The following is a 22391-nucleotide window of genomic DNA, read 5'->3' on the forward strand; positions in this document are numbered from 1 at the left end:
GCGTCACCACTATAGTGATGATTGATTCATTCCAGTACATTATTTTGGATAGCCTAGCCACCTGACGTGTGAATATAAACCAAATTTGATCACATTCACATTTTCTCAGAACACAAATTAATTGACCTATTTTAGACTATAAATATATGACATTCCGTTTCCCCTGGCCAGGACCAGATGGGATTAGAGGACATAGGCTTCTCTAAGCTATCTGCAGCTGTGGTTGTTATCAGTAGGCTACAGTTAATCAGACGGAAGTGCAGACTAACTGTGCATGTAGACAAGTCATGAGGCATTTCATTTTTTTTTTTACGCTTTCTGTCGTAATTTGCTTTTACCACAGGTAATGATTTGCATGATACTGATAAAAATGAAGCCCGGTTTGTTGTAATGTTGTAAGCAAGTAGACCTACTGTACTTTTATATTTGTGCGAGAGGGTTAATCGTTCATTTTTGATAGGCTAATGTTACTTGATGAAGACATGCTGTTATAGAAAACCTGTGCTTTTGTCTTGAAGCTAAAATGTAATGAGTGTAGCCTACATAATAGAAAATAAACCCTTTGACTGCACATACATTACTGTTCAAAAGTTTGGGGTCACTTAGAAATGTCCTTGTTTTTGAAGATTTTTTTGTCCATTAAAATAACATAAAATTTATCAGAAATACAGTGTAGACATTGTTAATGTTGTAAATGACTATTGTAGCTGGAAACGTTCGATTTTTTTATGGAATATCTACATAGGCGTACAGAGGCCCATTATCAGCAACCATCACTCCTGTGTTCCAATGGCACGTTATGTTAGCTAATTCAAGATTATCATTTTAAAAGGATAATTGATCATTAAAAAAACTTTTGCAATTATGTTAGCACAGCTGAAAACTGTTGTTCTGATAAAAGAAGCAATACAACTGGCCTTCTTTAGACTAGTTGAGTATCTGGAACATCAGCATTTGTGGGTACGATTACAGGCTCAAAATGGCTAGAAACAAAGTACTTTCTTCTGAATCTCATCAGTCTATTCTTGTTCTGAGAAATGAAGGCTATTTCATACGAGAAATTTTCAAGAAACTGAAGATCTCATACAACGCTGTGTACTACTCCCTTCACAGAACAGTGCAAACTGGCTCTAACCGGAATAGAAAGAGGAGTGGGAGGCCCTGGTGCACAACTGAGCAAGAGGACAAGTACATTAGAGTGTCTAGTTTGAAAAACAGACGCCTCACAAGTCCTCAACTGGCAGCTTCATTAAATACCCACAAAATACCCACAAAACCAGTGAACACAGTGAAGAGGCGACTCCGGGATGCTGGCCTTCTTTCTCCAACTCACTCAGACTATACTTCATATCCCATAGTGAGAATAGGGCCTAACTCAGCTCTCATATAACCAGTCAGTAAGTGGGAACAGGGGCCTAACTCAGCTCTCATATAACCAGTCAGTAAGTGGGAACAGGGCCTAACTCAGCTCTCATATAACCAGTCAGTAAGTGGGAATAGGGCCCGACTCAGCTCTCATATAACCAGTCAGTAAGTGGGAATAGGGCCCGACTCAGCTCTCATATAACCAGTCAGTAAGTGGAAATAGGGCCCAACTCAGCTCTCATATAACCAGTCAGTAAGTGGGAATAGGGCCCGACTCAGCTCTCATATAACCAGTCAGTAAGTGGGAACATGGCCTAACTCAGCTCTCATATAACCAGTCAGTAAGTGGGAATAGGGCCCGACTCAGCTCTCATATAACCAGTCAGTAAGTGGGAATAGGGCCCGACTCAGCTCTCATATAACCAGTCAGTAAGTGGGAACAGGGCCTAACTCAGCTCTCATATAACCAGTCAGTAAGTGGGAATAGGGCCCGACTCAGCTCTCATATAACCAGTCAGTAAGTGGGAATAAGGCCTAACTCAGCTCTCATATAACCAGTCAGTAAGTGGGAATAGGGCCCGACTCAGCTCTCATATAACCAGTCAGTAAGTGGGAATAGGGCCTGACTCAACTACTTTGACAACACAAACTAGGTCCAGGAGAGATACTTGTGTAGTGTAAAGAGACGGATCTACCTCCGGAGGTAGTGTGGGGGACATCTACACCACATACCCCATTCTGAGAGGGTTTACACTCTTTACACATTCAAGGCTAGTGTGAACAGAAAAGTTGCAGATCTGATGTTGATAGATTTCAGTAGAAATATTTGACTAATGTAAATCCATACCATGCCTCATATAACCAGTCAGTCAGTAGTCCACAAACCCAGCTCTCATATAACCAGTCAGTCAGTAGCACACTAACCCATGTCTCATATAACCAGTCAGTCAGTAGTCCACAAACCCAGCTCTCATATAACCAGTCAGTCAGTAGCACACTAACCCATGTCTCATATAACCAGTCAGTCAGTAGTACAGAAACCCAGCTGATTTCTACATTAGTATCAGATGGTGTTCACACTGGGTTGTCTTTGTCCTACCAGAAGAAAGAGCACCATTCTACTGCCCTGTCCATTACCCGGAGAAACCCCTACACACACTCCAGTGCCTTCAGATAAAACCAAGAGGGAGAAATAGAGGGAGAGTACACGTGTGGGACATATAGATAGTGAGAGAGACAGAGGAAGAGTGCATGTGTGGAACATATAGATAGTGGGAGAGACAGAGGGAGAGTGCACATGTGGGACATATAGATAGTGAGAGAGACAGAGGGAGAGTGCACATGTGGGACATATAGATAGTGAGAGAGCCAGAGGGAAAGTGCACATGTTGGACATATAGATAGTGAGAGAGACAGAGGGAGAGTGCACATGTGGGACATATAGATAGTGAGAGAGACAGAGGGAGAGTGCACATGTGGGACATATAGATAGTGGGAGAGACAGAGGGAGAGTGCACATGTGGGACATATAGATAGTGGGAGAGACAGAGGGAGAGTGCACATGTGGGGAATATAGATAGTGAGATAGACAGAGGGAGAGTGCACATGTGGAACATAGATCGTGGGAGAGACAGAGGGAGAGTGCAAGTGTGGGACATATAGATAGTGAGAGTGGCACTCATAGAAGCCAGCATACCATATACATTTTCATTGTCTATAAATTAGGTTAATGTTTGACCTCAGAGAGTGTGTGTGTTTCTCTCTGTGTTTGAACATGCATATGTGTGTGTGTGTGTGTGTGTGTGTGTGTGTGTGTGTGTGTGTGTGTGTGTGTGTGTGTGTGTGTGTGTGTGTGTGTGTGTGTGTGTGTGTGTGTGTGTGTGTGTGTGTGTGTGTGTGTGTGTGTGTGTGTGTGTGCGTGTGTGTGTGTGTGTGTGTGTGTGTGTGTGTGTGTTAGGCATGGGGTGTAGCTAGCCCCAGCAGACCCAGTCAATACAGCTAATAACTCACCCAGCAGGTCACTGAGAAAGGGGGATTAGTTTGACTGAGACCATTGAGTTGAGATCATGAAACTACCCCACCCCTCTCAGAGTAATCTAGTGCTGGAGAGACCTTATCCGTATTTTTGGAAACTGCACTGTCGGGTAAGGGCTCGTAAGTAAGCATTTCACTGTAAGGTCTACACCTGTTGTATTTGGCGCATGTGACTAATACAATTAGATTTGATTTGATCTGCTGGCTTAAGTCAACAGCAGACCAAACACTCCAATGACCACTTTTTGGAATATCTGTAGAATTATAACAAGGTGCAACTCAAGAAAATATAATATTCCATCTGAATACAGTAGTTTACAGTCAGTGTGCAGTAAGACACTATATCCCTACCACACCTAGCTAGTTACAGTCAGTGTGCAGTAAGACACTATATCTCTACCACACCTAGCTAGTTACAGTCAGTGTGCAGTAAGACACTATATCTCTACCACACCTAGCTAGTTACAGTCAGTGTGCGGTAAGACCCTATATCTCTACCACACCTAGCTAGTTACAGTCAGTGTGCAGTAAGACACTATATCCCTACCACACCTAGCTAGTTACAGTCAGTGTGCAGTAAGACACAATATCCCTACCACACCTAGCTAGTTACAATCAGTGTGCAGTAAGACACTATATCCCTACCACACCTAGCTAGTTACAGTCAGTGTGCAGTAAGACACTATATCTCTACCACACCTAGCTAGTTACAGTCAGTGTGCAGTAAGACACTATATCTCTACCACACCTAGCTAGTTACAGTCAGTGTGCAGTAAGACACTATATCCCTACCACACCTAGCTAGTTACAGTCAGTGTGCAGTAAGACACTATATCTCTACCACACCTAGCTAGTTACAGTCAGTGTGCAGTAAGACACTATATCTCTACCACACCTAGCTAGTTACAGTCAGTGTGCAGTAAGACACTATATCTCTACCACACCTAGCTAGTTACAGTCAGTGTGCAGTAAGACACTATATCCCTACCACACCTAGCTAGTTACAGTCAGTGTGCAGTAAGACAGTATATCTCTACCACACCTAGCTAGTTACAGTCAGTGTGCAGTAAGACACTATATCCCTACCACACCTAGCTAGTTACAGTCAGTGTGCAGTAAGACACTATATCTCTACCACACCTAGCTAGTTACAATCAGTGTGCAGTAAGACACTATATCCCTACCACACCTAGCTAGTTACAGTCAGTGTGCAGTAAGACACTATATCCCTACCACACCTAGCTAGTTACAGTCAGTGTGCAGTAAGACACTATATCTCTACCACACCTAGCTAGTTACAGTCAGTGTGCAGTAAGACACTATATCTCTACCACACCTAGCTAGTTACAGTCAGTGTGCAGTAAGACACTATATCCCTACCACACCTAGCTAGTTACAGTCAGTGTGCAGTAAGACACTATATCCCTACCACACCTAGCTAGTTACAGTCAGTGTGCAGTAAACACTATATCCCTACCACACCTAGCTAGTTACAGTCAGTGTGCAGTAAGACACTATATCCCTACCACACCTAGCTAGTTACAGTCAGTGTGCAGTAAGACACTATATCCCTACCACACCTAGCTAGTTACAGTCAGTGTGCAGTAAGACACTATATCTCTACCACACCTAGCTAGTTACAGTCAGTGTGCAGTAAACACTATATCTCTACCACACCTAGCTAGTTACAGTCAGTGTGCAGTAAGACACTATATCTCTACCACACCTAGCTAGTTACAGTCAGTGTGCAGTAAACACTATATCCCTACTAAACATGAAAGAGTCAGAAAAGACTAAGGCTGCAGTGACAGTAAAGAGTCTAGAGAGTGTCTGAGAGGATGACTCATCTTTGTCTGTTTGTCTATTCTTTCTCTCTCTTTCTTTCTTTCTTTTTCTATCTCTCGTTCTCAATCTTCCTCTTGTTCTCTCTCTACTCGTTTTCTTTTTTGTTCTTGCTGCCTCCCTCCCCATCTCTTTCATACTTTAAATCTATCTCTCTCTGTGTCTCTCTTGCTCCGTCTCTCTTGCTCTGTCTCTCTCTCTGTGTCTCTCTTGCTCCGTCTCTCTGGCTATGTCTCTCTCGCTCTGTCTCTCTCGCTCCGTCTCTCTCGCTCCGTCTCTGTGTCTCTATGCTCATTCCTGTGATGTGTCAGTCACACAGTCCCATAGCTCGACTTTGTCCAGCCTGCTCCGATTCTGTTTAATCAATAAAGCAAGCATTGATGACAGCAGGAATATTTATATTAAACAGAACAATAAGCCAACATTAACTGTTAACTGTGACTGTCATTAGAGACCGCTCAGTTGCAGATGGCCATGGTCCCTCACACACACAGTGAGGAGAAATCAGCTGGTGATGTGCCATTCTCACCAGTGTAAATCTCCTGCCCTCTGATGGGGATGTCAATGCATGCAGTTCTCTCTGCTCTTTCTCTCTTATATATACAGCCTGCCGCCTCAGAATGAGACAGCCAGAGCCTATGTGCACGTATGGTGTCTTTTCTATTAAAATCACACATCTCCAAATATATAAAAGCTCAGAACGACTATACCAAACCTGGGTGTGGAACATTATCTTACCTTGGTTGTGCGTTTGTGTGTGTGTTCTTACCTTGGTGTGTAGTTTGGAGAGCTGCTTGTCATCCAGGTGGGACTGTGTGTAGAGACGTCTCTTATAGCGGAACTGGGAGAGGAACACACAGAGACAACACATGGTTACTGGAATAACACTATATTAGTTCATCTGCTAGTTTGTTAGTAAATAAAACAATTTTAGAGTAAAAGTCAGATATCCCCTGCCTGCCATACTCAATCTGTCAACAGCAATGTTTATTAGTCCGGTTACAAACCACTGATTTGATAGACAGGTCTCACTGAACACTGTCAGACTGTAGCTAAAACATGTAAACCTTGGGGGGGAGGCGATTGTGTGTGTGTGTGTATATTTTTTCCTACAATATCAGGACCCCAATGTCCTAACAATTCACCTAAATGTCCTGACACGGTAGGAAAACAAGAACTTTTTTCATGTCTTGAAGTTGTTAAAATGCTATTTTAAGCTTAAGGGTTAAGTTTAGAGTTTTGGGTTAAGGTTAAGATTAGGGTTATGGTTAGGGTTTTGGGGTTAATGTTAGGATTAGGTTATGGGTTAGGTTTAGGTACAAAAGTCCTGAAATTTCATGAAAATAAAGCTCTCTGTGTGTGTGTGTGTGTGTGTGTGTGTGTGTGTGTGTGTGTGTGTGTGTGTGTGTGTGTGTGTGTGTGCGTGTGCGTGTGCGTGTGCGCGTGTGTGTGTGTGTGTGTGTGCTTTAGGAGTATACATCTATGGGAGGGCAGAGGGTAGTGAGGCTGGACTAACCTGTCACTCATATCTATAAACTCCTGCCCTGAGAGAGGGAGACTGATCTGTTGACTGGTCAATGTTATTGAAGAGATGGCAGTAAACACCACTCTCATACAACTACAGAACAGACCTACACATGCATTCATGTAAAAGGGCCCTCTACCCACCCATAGATTTACACTCCTAATGAGCATACACATACACACACACACACACACACACACACACACACACACACACACACACACACACACACACACACACACACACACACACACACACACACACACACACACACACACACACACACACACACACACACACATTCAAAATGCATTAACTGTTTTGCATGTTTCCATGCTTCCTTCACATAACCATGACTAACCCTGTGTCTAACTTTAGAAAACAACCACCCTAGTAAAAACAGAATTTATTTGGACTTGACAGCAATATGAAACTGTCCCAATTTCCGTATGTGATATCCAGAGAGAGAGCACACACTAACTCAATACATTGTGAAACTATCTGACATGGAGCTTCCTGAGAGACAAATAACATAGAGCATGGCCCTTGACTTACTGTACACACACACACACACACACACACACACACACACACACACACACACACACACACACACACACACACACACACACACACACACACACACACACACACACACACACACACACACACACACACACACACACACACACACAGCCCTGGGCTGTTAGCGAATGTCTAAATGTGCAGACCTCTCATGTGGCACTGAGCCCTATAGTGTCCCTGTGAACTATAGGGTTAAACTAAGCTTTAACTATGACTGCCTGACATACAGTACACACAGGCACATAGCTACTATAGAGATGTTGTTACCACTTATCTCTTATTTTTAGGGCACAGTGCCCTTGGAAGCTGGACATTTTTTGGTAGTCCATGGTAGCATGAGGGTTTGAGTTACAAATTGGGAAGGTGTACATTACCCTGCAGGAATTGTACACTTCAAATATCTAATTACCAAGACACAGTAAATCCCTTGGGCTTTCTAAACATCATCATTCTGGCCAATGTGTCCTCTTCTCCGTTGTCTCTCCTCCGTGACCCGGAAACTGATAAGTGGTCGAGGAGAGTGTCAATTCTTTAGCAGTTAAATGGAAGAAGTTCCTCCTCTCCTCAATAACCTCCTTTTGGCGAGGAAGTACAAGTGTATCCTACCCGAGTCCTTAGCGGACAAATTTAGAAATCTGCCACACCCCCTTTGAATCGGCTATTGTAAAAACCATAAACTACTTATCCTTTTATCTATAAAATGTCTTGCACAACTAACTACATTTGTTTTATCACTTCATACATTTATTTGGGGATTCCACCCTGTAAACATAATTTGCCTAATGGCACACGATTGGAGGAGAGTCTAATTTCATACAAGCGCATTTTCGTCTAGTTTCCACTCTCTTCGCCTCCCCTCCTCAACTGACCTCTATCAAAAGGAGTCCAGAGAGGATGGAGGACAGAGGATGCAGGAGTTGAGCAAATCCAATTGAGAAAAGGCTGACTTCAGTCCTATTCTACGTGCATCAAGGATTTACCTGCAGACATTCTGCTACCTGAACATGATGCAACTACCTGCAATAACAACATCATCTACTGTTGCTGCATCCATAACACCTGGAGAAAACAATCAATCTGTATTTAGGGAGAAACAGAGCACTTTGCTGACAAGAAAACTATGACATTTTCAAAGCCCACAGGAAAGGAACATTTTGTATTTAAACAATGTCGGCTGACAATTAATAAATCAAACAATGGATATTATAGAATCATTCAATGCAGAAGGTTGGAGTGCACTCTAGTGAGCTATGTATCTATCAATTTATAGCTCTCCCTCACTCCAGAATTTTGAGAGAGATCTAACGATGTTTACTCTATTGACTGTAAAAACATCACATTGGCTGAGTTTCTATATGATCACAAACCATGATCGACACAGGCTACAAATAACTGCTAGAGATGACAGCTGGGAGCTGCGAACACTGCTGTCAGAGTGTGATTATCGCTGCTGAGTTTCACACATATATTATGCATACATCTTACTCACAGAGCAGACTGGATAATTGAATAATTGACAGGTGACATCAAGCTCCTAGTGTTCTCTCAGGGGAGAACAGCAACACAATGAACCAAAGTTAATTGTAAGAATTTTTTTCTATGAATAATGTAAAATGAACAGCTGTACAGAAAGACTAATGTGAAGGCCAAATTACAGAGGAGGAACTTCTTGATGCAGTTAAAGCCATTAAGTTTGGGAAACCTGCAGGGCTGGATGGCATACCTGTTGAGGTATACCAATCCTTTTTTCAACCACTTCTATAATAATGGTAGATTATCAGATACTCAACAAGAAGGTCTGATTTCATTATTACTGAAACAGGACCCCAGTGGTAAATATAAAGATCCAGTCCATAAACAAACGTGATGCCCCTTACAGTGTTGTGATGCAAAAATTTTAGCAAAATGCATCGCGCATAGAATTTAAATGATGTTGTCAGATATTATTCATCCAAGTTGTAGAAATATCTCAAGGATGAACCAGAGCTCAATTTCGAGTCTCATAGCAAAATGTCTGAATACTTAAGTAAATAATGGTATTTATGTTTTTATTTTTAATACATTTGCTAAAATGTCTAGAAACCTGTTTTTGCTTTGTCATTGCTTTGTCAGTATTGCGTGGAGATTACTGAGATTTTTCTTTTATTTAATCAATTTTAGAATAAGGTTGTTATGTAACAAAATGTCAAAAAAGTCAAGGGGTCTATATACTTTCCAAAGGCACTGTATCTTATACAATGGGTTAAAGTTATGTATAGTAACCCTAGGTGTAAAACAGTAAATAATGGCTTCTTCTCAGAAAGTATTGGGAGTAAAGGGGAGTAAAACAAGGTTGTATACTATTGGCATATCTATTTATTATGGCCATCCAAATGTTAGATCAGATCAAACAAATATATCAAGTGGCTCAATACAATACATTTTAATAAAAAGTTTGCAAAAATGGATAAGATCTTGCTACCATGGAAAGGAACATTTCTTTCTATTTGTGAAAAATCACCCTGATTAACTCTTAGTCATATCCCAGTTTACCTATTTGCTTATGGCCTTACCTACCGACTTGTTTTTAAAATTATATTAGCAAGAAATAATCAATTTTATTTGGAACAGTAAGCCAGAATAAATTAAACAGGCCTATTTATATAATGAATATTAATTCAGAGGGCAGAAATGATTAAGTATTAAAGCTTTAGACCTCTTACTAAAGGTTTAGAAAAGTTATACTTAAATCTGAACTGATTTTCTAGCAGATTAGTAAGAATTTCTCACCCCACATTCAAGAATGGCCTTTTTTAGCTTTATTCAGATTACAACCTCTCATTTACGGTTATTTGAAAATTAAATAATCTTAAAAATATCGTTATTTAAAAAAAAATTGTTTCAACTTCAGTTTAATCCACCAGAAAACAAATATTATGGTTAAACTCAAATATACTAATTGATGAAAAAAAAACATGATGCAAAAAATAAAAAATAAAAAGACGTATAATCTTTGTAAATTATATCATAAATAGGACTGGTGGAGTTATGTCATACATGTAGCGAACAAAAATATATGGAAATGTCTGCTCTACCCAAAATTACAACCAACTAATTGCAGCATTACCGCAAAAATGGAAGAGGAAAGTGGCCCTGCATTAAAGACCAAAATTGGTTAAAGAAAATTGTGATGAATAAAAACGTATACCAGTTTAATTTAAGGACCAAAAAATTGACAGCTGTGCCATATAGAATAATTGGGAAGAGATTTTCGGTGTACCGATTCCATGGCACATGGTAACAACTGATAAACATAACGACGCCGGATTCAAAACTTTTTCAATTTAAATTATTATACAAAATTCTTGCAACCAATAGAATGTTATTTATATGGGGTTACAACCATCCCATCTCTATAGATTTTGCTGCAAAGAGACAGAATCACTTGATCATTTGTTTTGGTACTGTCCATATGTAGCTTGTTTTTGGTCACAGGTTCAAGAAGGGCTGAAGAATTGTAACATTTACCTGCAGCTAACTCTGCAAATAGCACTGCTGGGTGATTTGAAAAGTCATAGTCAATCGATCAATGATATAGTAATACTCTTAGAAAATGTTTGTATCTTTAATTTACAATCTGTTGAACCTATGAGAATGGAAAGTTTCAGAACTTTTGTGAAACTTCACAGCACAGTTGAAAAATATATGGCAAATAGAATGAAACTGAATGGTCTTCAGAGATATGTGAAAGGGGTTGAGGGTAGCTGAAGGATGGGACTAAAAACAAACAAAATATACATATTGTAAATTATACTATGTCTGTAAAATGTATATAGTATGTGTAAGCTGGAAGTAGAAGCCTAAGTGTTGTTGTCCATTAGTTTACTCCAGTTAGGGGAGGGGTGGTAGGGTTAGGGGAAACAAAACAATATATGGGGGATTGGAAATTATGCAGACAATTACATTGATGGAAGCCACAATCTCTCTGTAATATTAAAGCTGATGAACCCAATAAACTAGAACAACAAAACAACACCATGACAGCAACAGGACAGAGAACACACACTCACATACAACACATATTAATACACCTTAACACACTCACATACAACACATATTAATACACCTTAACACACTCACATACAACACATATCAATACACCTTAACACACTCACATACAACACATATTAATACACCTTAACACACTCACATACAACACATATTAATACACCTTAACACACTCACATACAACACATATCAATACACCTTAACACACTCACATACAACACATATTAATACACCTTAACACACTCACATACAACACATATTAATACACCTTAACAGACTCACATACAACACATATTAATACACCTTAACACACTCACATACAACACATATTAATACACCTTAACACACTCACAGAAACAAACATCCATATACAACACATATTAAATACACCTTAACACACACATAGAAACATAGGATGTTAATGAGAGAGGGTGCAGGCCTACCTCCAGGTATGGTACAGGTGTAACAGAAGGCAGTGGGTATTCCTTCAGCTGCCTCTCTTCATCCAGGAACTTGCCAGCCTTTCCATTGTGAGCGGGCTGGAAGAGGCCGTAGTTCAGCACATCCTTCAGGCTGTGGTTCAGAGTACACAGGATATGCTGCTTAGATAACCAGATAGGAGCGTCCACATCGAACTTCATACATTTCTGAAGGGAGAGAGGAGAGAGCAGGGGACAGTTATGAGTGGTTAATAATACAGTGTGTGAATACCTAAACAAATGAAAACACAATCCCAGTGCAACCCTTACACCCCCTTACAGACCACAGTACAGAGAGAGATAAAGGGAGAGAGGAAGGAGAGAGAGATCATGCACATACATATATAATGAACTAAATAATTCACACAGTTATCAAATCATTGATCAATTATTTCCTGCCATAGAGGACACTCAAAAGGGTGGTGCTAGAAACCCTTGACCAGATAAGAGCTTGCAGCACCAGACTCAGGAAGTCAGATTAAACGCTGGCATAGGCTCTCCCATCTCAGGCCCCTAGCATACCTGAACATTTAAATGATACATCATGATGCATGCTCTCAATGTTACCCGGAGGTATTGCGGTTAAGTGTCTGGCTCAGGAGCAGGACTGAAGCCAGCTGTGCAATACAGTATTCAGGATATGACCATCAGTGACCATCTGATCAGCAGTCCATCTATTCATGCACACTGTATAGGGTTTATTCCTAATCATACTATAACATTAAAACCGTACATGTTATATACTGTATATAACGTAAAACCTGTTAAGGGAGACCTACAGTGTTGGTAAAACACTTCCTTCTAGTTACCACATTGTGGAGCACTGAGCTCTACAGAAAACACAGAAAGAATTCAGAGAGAAGGGAGAGAACGGAGAGAGAAGCGAGGGAGTGAGAGAGCAAACACTGTTTTCAAGAGGTGGACACACCCCACCAGCGGTAAATCAATCCAATACATCACTGCAACATCAGTACACAAGCATCCAACCACAGTACATCTGTTACCTTCCATCAGTGCACCACAACCACAGTACATCTGTTACCTTCCATCAGTGCACCACAACCACAGTACTACATCTGTTACCTCCCATTAGTACACCACAACCACAGTACATCTGTTACCTTCCATCAGTACACCACAACCACAGTACATCTGTTACCTTCCATCAGTACACCACAACCACAGTACATCTGTTACCTTCCATCAGTACACCACAACCACAGTACATCTGTTACCTTCCATCAGTGCACCACAACCACAGTACTACATCTGTTACCTTCCATCAGTACACCACAACCACAGTACATCTGTTACCTTCCATCAGTACACCACAACCACAGTACATCTGTTACCTTCCATCAGTGCACCACAACCACAGTACATCTGTTACCTTCCATCAGTGCACCACAACCACAGTACATCTGTTACCTTCCATCAGTGCACCACAACCACAGTACATCTGTTACCTTCCATCAGTGCACCACAACCACAGTACATCTGTTACCTTCCATCAGTGCACCACAACCACAGTACATCTGTTACCTTCCATCAGTGCACCACAACCACAGTACTACATCTGTTACCTTCCATCAGTGCACCACAACCACAGTACATCTGTTACCTTCCATCAGTACAGCACAACCACAGTACATCTGTTACCTTCCATCAGTGCACCACAACCACAGTACATCTGTTACCTTCCATCAGTGCACCACAACCACAGTACTACATCTGTTACCTCCCATTAGTACACCACAACCACAGTACATCTGTTACCTTCCATCAGTGCACCACAACCACAGTACATATGTTACCTCCCATCAGTGCACCACAACCACAGTACTACATCTGTTACCTCCCATCAGTACACCACAACCACAGTACATATGTTACCTTCCATCAGTACACCACAACCACAGTACATCTGTTACCTCCCATCAGTACACCACAACCACAGTACATCTGTTACCTCCCATTAGTACACCACAACCACAGTACATCTGTTACCTCCCATCAGTACACCACAACCACAGTACATATGTTACCTCCCATCAGTGCACCACAACCACAGTACATCTGTTACCTTCCATCAGTACACCACAACCACAGTACATATGTTAACTCCCATCAGTACACCACAACCACAGTACATCTGTTACCTTCCATCAGTGCACCACAACCACAGTACATCTGTTACCTCCCATCAGTGCACCACAACCACAGTACATCTGTTACCTTCCATCAGTGCACCACAACCACAGTACATCTGTTACCTTCCATCAGTACACCACAACCACAGTACATCTGTTACCTCCCATCAGTACACCACAACCACAGTACATCTGTTACCTCCCATCAGTACACCACAACCACAGTACATCTGTTACCTTCCATCAGCACACCACAACCACAGTACATCTGTTACCTCCCATCAGTACACCACAACCACAGTACATCTGTTACCTCCCATCAGTACACCACAACCACAGTACTACATCTGTTACCTCCCATTAGTACACCACAACCACAGTACATCTGTTACCTCCCATCAGTACACCACAACCACAGTACATCTGTTACCTTCCATCAGTACACCACAACCACAGTACATCTGTTACCTTCCATCAGTACACCACAACCACAGTACATCTGTTACCTCCCATCAGTACACCACAACCACAGTACATCTGTTACCTCCCATCAGTACACCACAACCACAGTACTACATCTGTTACCTCCCATTAGTACACCACAACCACAGTACATCTGTTACCTCCCATCAGTACACCACAACCACAGTACATCTGTTACCTTCCATCAGTGCACCACAACCACAGTACATCTGTTACCTCCCATCAGTACACCACAACCACAGTACATCTGTTACCTCCCATCAGTACACCACAACCACAGTACATCTGTTACCTTCCATCAGTACACCACAACCACAGTACTACATCTGTTACCTCCCATTAGTACACCACAACCACAGTACATATGTTACCTTCCATCAGTACACCACAACCACAGTACATCTGTTACCTTCCATCAGTACACCACAACCACAGTACATCTGTTACCTCCCATTAGTACACCACAACCACAGTACATATGTTACCTTCCATCAGTACACCACAACCACAGTACATCTGTTATCTCCCATTAGTACACCACAACCACAGTACATCTGTTACCTCCCATCAGTACATCACAACCACAGTACATCTGTTACCTTCCATCAGTACACCACAACCAAAGTACATCTGTTACCTTCCATCAGTACACCACAACCACAGTACATCTGTTACCTTCCATCAGTACACCACAACCACAGTACATTTGTTACCTCCCATTAGTACACCACAACCACAGTACATCTGTTACCTCCCATTAGTACACCACAACCACAGTACATCTGTTACCTCCCATCAGTACACCACAACCACAGTACATCTGTTACCTTCCATCAGTACACCACAACCACAGTACATCTGTTACCTTCCATCAGTACACCACAACCACAGTACATCTGTTACCTTCCATCAGTACACCACAACCACAGTACATTTGTTACCTCCCATTAGTACACCACAACCACAGTACATCTGTTACCTCCCATCAGTACACCACAACCACAGTACATCTGTTACCTTCCATCAGTACACCACAACCACAGTACATCTGTTACCTTCCATCAGTACACCACAACCACAGTACATCTGTTACCTCCCATCAGTGCACCACAACCACAGTACTACATCTGTTACCTTCCATCAGTACACCACAACCACAGTACATCTGTTACCTTCCATCAGTACACCACAACCACAGTACATATGTTACCTTCCATCAGTACACCACAACCACAGTACATCTGTTACCTTCCATCAGTACACCACAACCACAGTACATCTGTTACCTCCCATCAGTACACCACAACCACAGTACTACATCTGTTACCTTCCATCAGTGCACCACAACCACAGTACATATGTTACCTTCCATCAGTACACCACAACCACAGTACATCTGTTACCTTCCATCAGTACACCACAACCACAGTACATCTGTTACCTTCCATCAGTGCACCACAACCACAGTACATCTGTTACCTTCCATCAGTGCACCACAACCACAGTACTACATCTGTTACCTTCCATCAGTACACCACAACCACAGTACTACATCTGTTACCTCCCATCAGTACACCACAACCACAGTACATATGTTACCTCCCATCAGTACACCACAACCACAGTACATCTGTTACCTTCCATCAGTGCACCACAACCACAGTACATCTGTTACCTCCCATCAGTACACCACAACCACAGTACATCTGTTACCTTCCATCAGTACACCACAACCACAGCCCCATGTCAATACATAAACATAGAACAAAGCCAGCACAGCTCCGTGTGTACAGTGATAACATCACCATCATATCACCAACACCTCAACTATAAGACACCAGTATCAAAACCACATAGCAGCAGCATCACCCTCCTCCCACTGTCTCTACTCTGTCTTTCACTGTACAATTAAACAAGGCACGCACGCACGTGCACGCGCACGCACACGCACACACACACACACACACACACACACACACACACACACACACACACACACACACACACACACACACACACACACACACACACACACACAGACAGAGAGACACACGGAGAGAGAGACTGTTCTTATCACAAACACTGTCATTCCCTCTTCAGGGACTCCTCTTCTGCTATTTGCTTGCTCAGAGAAAATAGTTTTTCTCCAAACCCTAAAAAACTGACATCAAATAGAGCTTTGAAACCAGCTCCCTCTTACCTTTGAGAAAGACTGTAGTTTACTTTATTTTACAGGACACAGGGAGAGAAAACATTAACGGAAGATAGGCAACCAGAGAACCGAGAGAGAGAGAGGGAGAGATTAAGAGAAATGAGGCCGTCATGGAGGTTGCTGGGGTTGTTTTCAACACACTGTTGAGACAGGTGCACACACACACACATACTCATCCATGCACTCCTATAATCATCCAAGACAAATGTCCCTAGCTTGAGTGCCAGTCTCTGTGCCACATAAATCCAGATAGCTGATTTTCTGAAAGAGCTGCAAAATCTGGATCCCTACAAATCAGCTGGGCTAGACAATCTGGACCCTCTCGTTCTAAAATTATCAGCCGAAATTGTTGAAACCCTTATTACTAGCCTGTTCAACCTCTCTTTTGTATCGTCTGAGATCCCTAAAGATTGGAAAGCTGCTGCGGTCATCCCCCTCTTCAAAGTGGGAGACACTGTAGACCCAAACTGTTACAGAACTATATCCATCCTGCCCTGCCTTTCTAAAGTCTTCGAAGGCCAAGTTAACAAACAGATCACCGACCATTTTGAATCCCACCGTAACTTCTCCACTATGCAATCTGGTTTCCGAGCTGGTCATGGGTGCATCTTAGTCACGCTCAAGGTCCTACACGATATCATAACCGCCATAGATAAAAGACAGTACTGTGCAGCTGTTTTAATCAACCTGGCCAAGGCTTTCGACTCTGTCAATCATCGCATTCTTAACGGCAGACTCAATAGCCTTGGTTTCTCAAATAACTGCCTCGCCTGGTTCACCAACTACTTCTCAGATAGAGTTCAGTGTGTCAAATCGGAGGGCCTGTTGTCCGGACCTCTGGCAGTCTCTATGGGGGTGCCACAGGGTTCAATTCTCGGGCCCACTCTTTTCTCTGTATATATCAATGATATCGCTCTTGCTGCGGTGATTCTCTGATCCACCTCTATGCAGACGACACCATTCTGTATACATCTGGCCTTTCCTTGGACACTGTGTTAACAAACCACCAAATGAGTTTCAATGTCATACAACACTCCTTCCGTGGCCTCCAACTGCTCTTAAATGCTAGTAAAACTAAATGCATACTCTTCAACCTATCACTGCCCGCACCCACCCTCCCGCCTAGCATCACTACTCTGGATGGTTCTGACTTAGAATATGTGGACAACTATAAATACCTAGGTGTCTGGTGAGACTGTAAACTCTCCTTCCAGACTCACATTAAGCATCTCCAATCCAAAATGAAATCTAGAATTGGCTTCCTATTTCACAACAAAGCCTCCTTCACTCATTTCTGCCAAACATACCTTCGTGAAACTGACTAGCCTACCGATCCTTGACTTCAGCGATGTCATTTACAAAATAGCCTCCAAGACTCTACTCAGCAAATTGGTTGTAGTCTATCACAATGCCATCTGTTTTGTCACCAAAGCCCTATATACCAAAGCCAACATCTCCTTTGGCTGCCTTTTCATCCAGTTCTCTGCTGCCAATGACTGCAACGAATTGCAAAAATCATTGAAGCTGGAGACTTATATCTCCCTCACTAACTTTAGGCATTAGCTGTCAGAGCAGCTTATCGATCACTGTACCTGTACACAGCCCATCTGTAAATAGCACACCCAACTACCTCATCCCCATATTGTTATTCTTTTTTGTTGTTGCTCTTTTGCACCCCAGTATCTCTACTTGCCCATCATCATCTGCACATCTATCACTTCAGTGTTAATGCTAAATTGTAATTATTTCGCCACTATGGCCTATTTATTGCCTTACCTCCCTAACCTTACTACATTTGCACATACTGTACATAGATTTTTCTATTGTGTTTTTGACTGTACGTTTGTTTATCCCATGTGTAACTCTGTGTTGTTTGTGTCGCACTGCTTTGCTTTATCTTGGCCAGGTCGCAGTTGCAAGTGAGAATTTGTTCTCAACTGGCCTACCTGGTTAAATAACGATGAAATAAATAAATAAAAAATTCGGTATGACAATTCCACAGGGAGTTGGCCAGAGAGCAGAAACAGACTGGCACCCAGGCAAAGAAATGCCCTCTCGGGGACAATAAAGTATATCCTAGGTACGCACGCACGCACGCACGCACGCACGCACGCACGCACACGCACACGCACACACACACGCACACGCACACACACACACACACACACACACACAGTACCAGTCAAAAGTTTGGACACACCTACTCATTCATGTGTTTTCCATTATTTTTACTATTTTATACATTGTAGAATAATAGTGAAGACATCAAAACTATAAAATAACACATATGGAATCATGTAGTAACCAAAAAAGTGTTAAAGAAATATAAAATATATTTTATGTTTGAGATTCTTCAAAGTAGCCACCCTTTGCCTTGATAGCTTTGCAAACTCTTGACATTCTCTCAACCATCTTCACCTGGAATGTGTTACCACTAACACAGAAGCAGAGACTGAGTGTGAGCCACCAGCAGATAGAGATACACCATGCCTGTCATAAAGAAGTTTAGGGAGCATTGGAGTTTCCTGAGAACAGGTTCTCTCTCCGCATCACCAACTTGACCAAAGAGGACCTGGGTTCTTACTTTGTGTGCTTACTAATGGAGGGAGAGCATTGTTTGTCGCTCATTCTATATTTGTGGATTCTTACACAGATTTTCCTAGCTCAGTGGGAGAGGAAGCTGCGGGACCACTTCCGCATCAACTTCACACTCCACTGATGACCTGTGCTCTGCTGGGGATGGTCTGTGTTGTAATCACTGTGAACCTGAAGACCAAGAGAAGAGACCAGGCTTTCCTGAAGACCAAGAGGATTGCAGCCAAGCTGCAGGGGCAGCAGAGCGGAAGTAGAGAGAAAATGAGGAAGAGAGGAGAATGAAGGAGAGAGAAGAGTGAAGGTGATCTTGGGACAAGTTTAGGAGAAAGATATGTCAGATTTTTGATAAGACAAATTCACATTAATGTTTGTAACCAATACTATACACTATCTGTCAATGGGTATTCTGCACATATTCCACCAATGACATTGTATTACACTTTTTAAACTAATGATTCAATGTACAATAGTTCTAAATCCCTTCTCCAGAGCTCTGAAAGGAAATGTGAAGTAAACTGCAAATGAAATAGTGGAAATGGTTGAGTGTTTTAGTTAGGGTTCTTTTCATGGTAAAACATTTCAAGTATTTTTCCCTGCTACTGCTTCCTCACATAAAGAAAGCAACCTTTGAAAGATGATTTGATATTTGATATTATAGAACAGAGAACACATACTCTTTTAGCTAATTCACTTCAGATCCATACACTGTATTCACTTTAGTAAAGTTGCATTTTCAGTAAACTTACCAATGATGCTGATTGCTGTGATAAGGCTCTGCTATAGCATCTTACCCTGAAAACTATACAACCTAACATATTCTTCAATTAAACTTGGCTGTAGGGCCTAGTTGATTCAGACAGTTTTTTTTATAGCCTATTTTGTCAAATGCCATTGTCCACAGCTGCATTTAGTCTGCGTAAAATTCCACAATTGTTTACTGCTCCAGCTATGGAATACTTCCTGACAAATCAAACTGACTTCTTCCACTGCTCTATGTTAGCTACATACAGTATTTCAGTCTGAGACTTGTTTGTGGTGATGTCAAATGGAGGGGTGTCGTACAAAACAAAGTCATCTCTAAACAGACTATCAAAGCCAATGATGTTCTTTCAAAATGCTTCTTCACCCACATGTGTTTTGGCTCTGGCCCAACCCATCGTTTTTTGGGACCAATCAGAATGGTTAGAATGTGTTTGCGCTTTTGAATTGTCGGGGAGGTCCAGATTCATTGCGGAGAAGAAACTAACATCCATGAGCGTGACGTATCGTTTGGCTGGAGCAAGGAGTATTCTAAGACCTGATTCAGCTAATCAAGGTCTTGAGGATCCTCCCTAGAGCTGGGGTAAAATCCTGCAGATGGGTATCTATCTCCCCAGGAGGGGGAAAACACAAACCTCTCTATGGATGCTGTGACCAAGTTATGGTCCAAAAATATGGCAGAGCTATCAATAAAAACCGATAAGTAGAGTCAAGAGGCTCCCCACTGTCTGGTGTGAAACACCATAGCATTCTCAGTACCATTGTTGTCTACACTGAGGCTGGACAGCGCCCTTTCTTCTCTTACAGTTTCATTTTCATCCAAATAGATTTTCCCTCTCTCCTTTCTGTTTCCTCCCTTCTTAAAGTCTGCCTTCTCTGTCTACTGTTTTGTGCAGCTAACACTCCTCTCTCGCTCCTCTCCATCCTTACCCTCTCTCCCTCTTCTCCCATCTGCTAACCCTCTTTCCCTCCTCTTCCATTATCCTCTTTTCTCCCTTTTCTCCCCCTCCCTCCAGCCACCCCTTTTGCCTCCTCTCTCTCCCTAAAGAATATCTCCCTCCTCCCTTTCTTCCTCTATGAACTGCAATGCAGGGTCAGCCTATCAAGATAGAATAGAGAGAGAGAAAGAAAGAGAGGGGGGGTAGAGAAGAAAGTACATGATAACATGTAAACAAGTATGAATATGCATGGAAGAGAAAGAAAGAAAAAGAGGCCCAGTCCCCTGAGAGAGAAAAGGAGCGGGAGGTGAATGAAAAAGAGACAGATAGTTACTACCATCCTTACTCAGCACTTTCTTCACTTACAGCAGCGATTAGTCGGTGAGATGACAGTAGAGAACAGAAGAGGACATACAGTACCTTCAGAAAGAATTGACACCCCTTTACTTTTTCCACATTTTGTTGTGTTACAAAGTGGGAATAAAATGGATTACAATGTTTTGGTCCACGATCTACACAAACTGCTCTAATGTCAAAGTGGAAGAAAAATTCTAGCATTTGTAAAAAAAGGAATGAAAAATAGAACACTAATGTATCTTGATTAGACAAAAATTAATCCCCCTGAGTCAATACATGTTAGAATCTTTGGAAGCGATTACAGCTTTGAGTCTTTCTGGGTAAGTCTCTAAGAGCTTTGCAAACCTGGATTGTACAATATTTGCACATTATGCTTAAAAAATACTTCAAGGTCTGTCAAATTGGTTGTTGATCATTGCTAGACATCCATTTTCAGGTCTTGCCATCAATTTTCAAGACGATTTAAGTCAATACTGTAACTAGGCCACTCAGGAACATTCAACGTTGTCATGGTAAGCAACTCCAGTGTATATTTGGCCTAGTGTTTTAGGTTATCTTCTACTTCATCACAATCCCGGATCCGGGAGCACCCCCATCAGTAAAAAAGCTGACTAGCATAGCCTAGCATAGCGTCACAAGTAAATACTAGCATCTAAATATCATTAAATCACAAGTCCAAGACACCAGATGAAAGATACACATCTTGTGAATCCAGCCATCATTTCTGATTTTTAAAATGTTTTACAGGGAAGACACAATATGTATTTCTATTAGCTAACCACGATAGCAAAAGACTCAACTTTTTTTTCCCACCATTTTTTTACTGCATAGGTAGCTATCACAATTTCGACCAAATAAAGATATAAATAGTCACTAACCAAGAAACAACTTCATCAGATGACAGTCTGATAACATATTTATTGTATAGCATATGTTTTGTTAGAAAAATTTGCATATTTCAGGTATAAATCATAGTTTACCATTGCAGCCACCATCACAACTCTCACCAAAGCAACTAGA

General features: G+C 41.7%; 1 protein-coding gene across 1 annotated transcript in view; it reads right to left on the reverse strand.

The window, feature by feature from the left end:
- shank3a (SH3 and multiple ankyrin repeat domains 3a) overlaps positions 1-22391 on the reverse strand; it is a 684304-nt gene that overhangs the window by 612321 nt on the left and 49592 nt on the right. Inside the window, exons 2-3 of the mRNA XM_038964510.1 lie at positions 11842-12045; positions 6011-6082 (exon numbers count right to left, since the gene is read on the reverse strand). Coding sequence (XP_038820438.1) covers positions 6011-6082; positions 11842-12045 — 276 coding nt within the window. The remainder of the gene's footprint in view (positions 1-6010; positions 6083-11841; positions 12046-22391) is intronic.

Source organism: Salvelinus namaycush, chromosome 2, assembly GCF_016432855.1.
Source record: "Salvelinus namaycush isolate Seneca chromosome 2, SaNama_1.0, whole genome shotgun sequence".
Taxonomy (NCBI): Eukaryota; Metazoa; Chordata; class Actinopteri; order Salmoniformes; family Salmonidae; genus Salvelinus; species Salvelinus namaycush.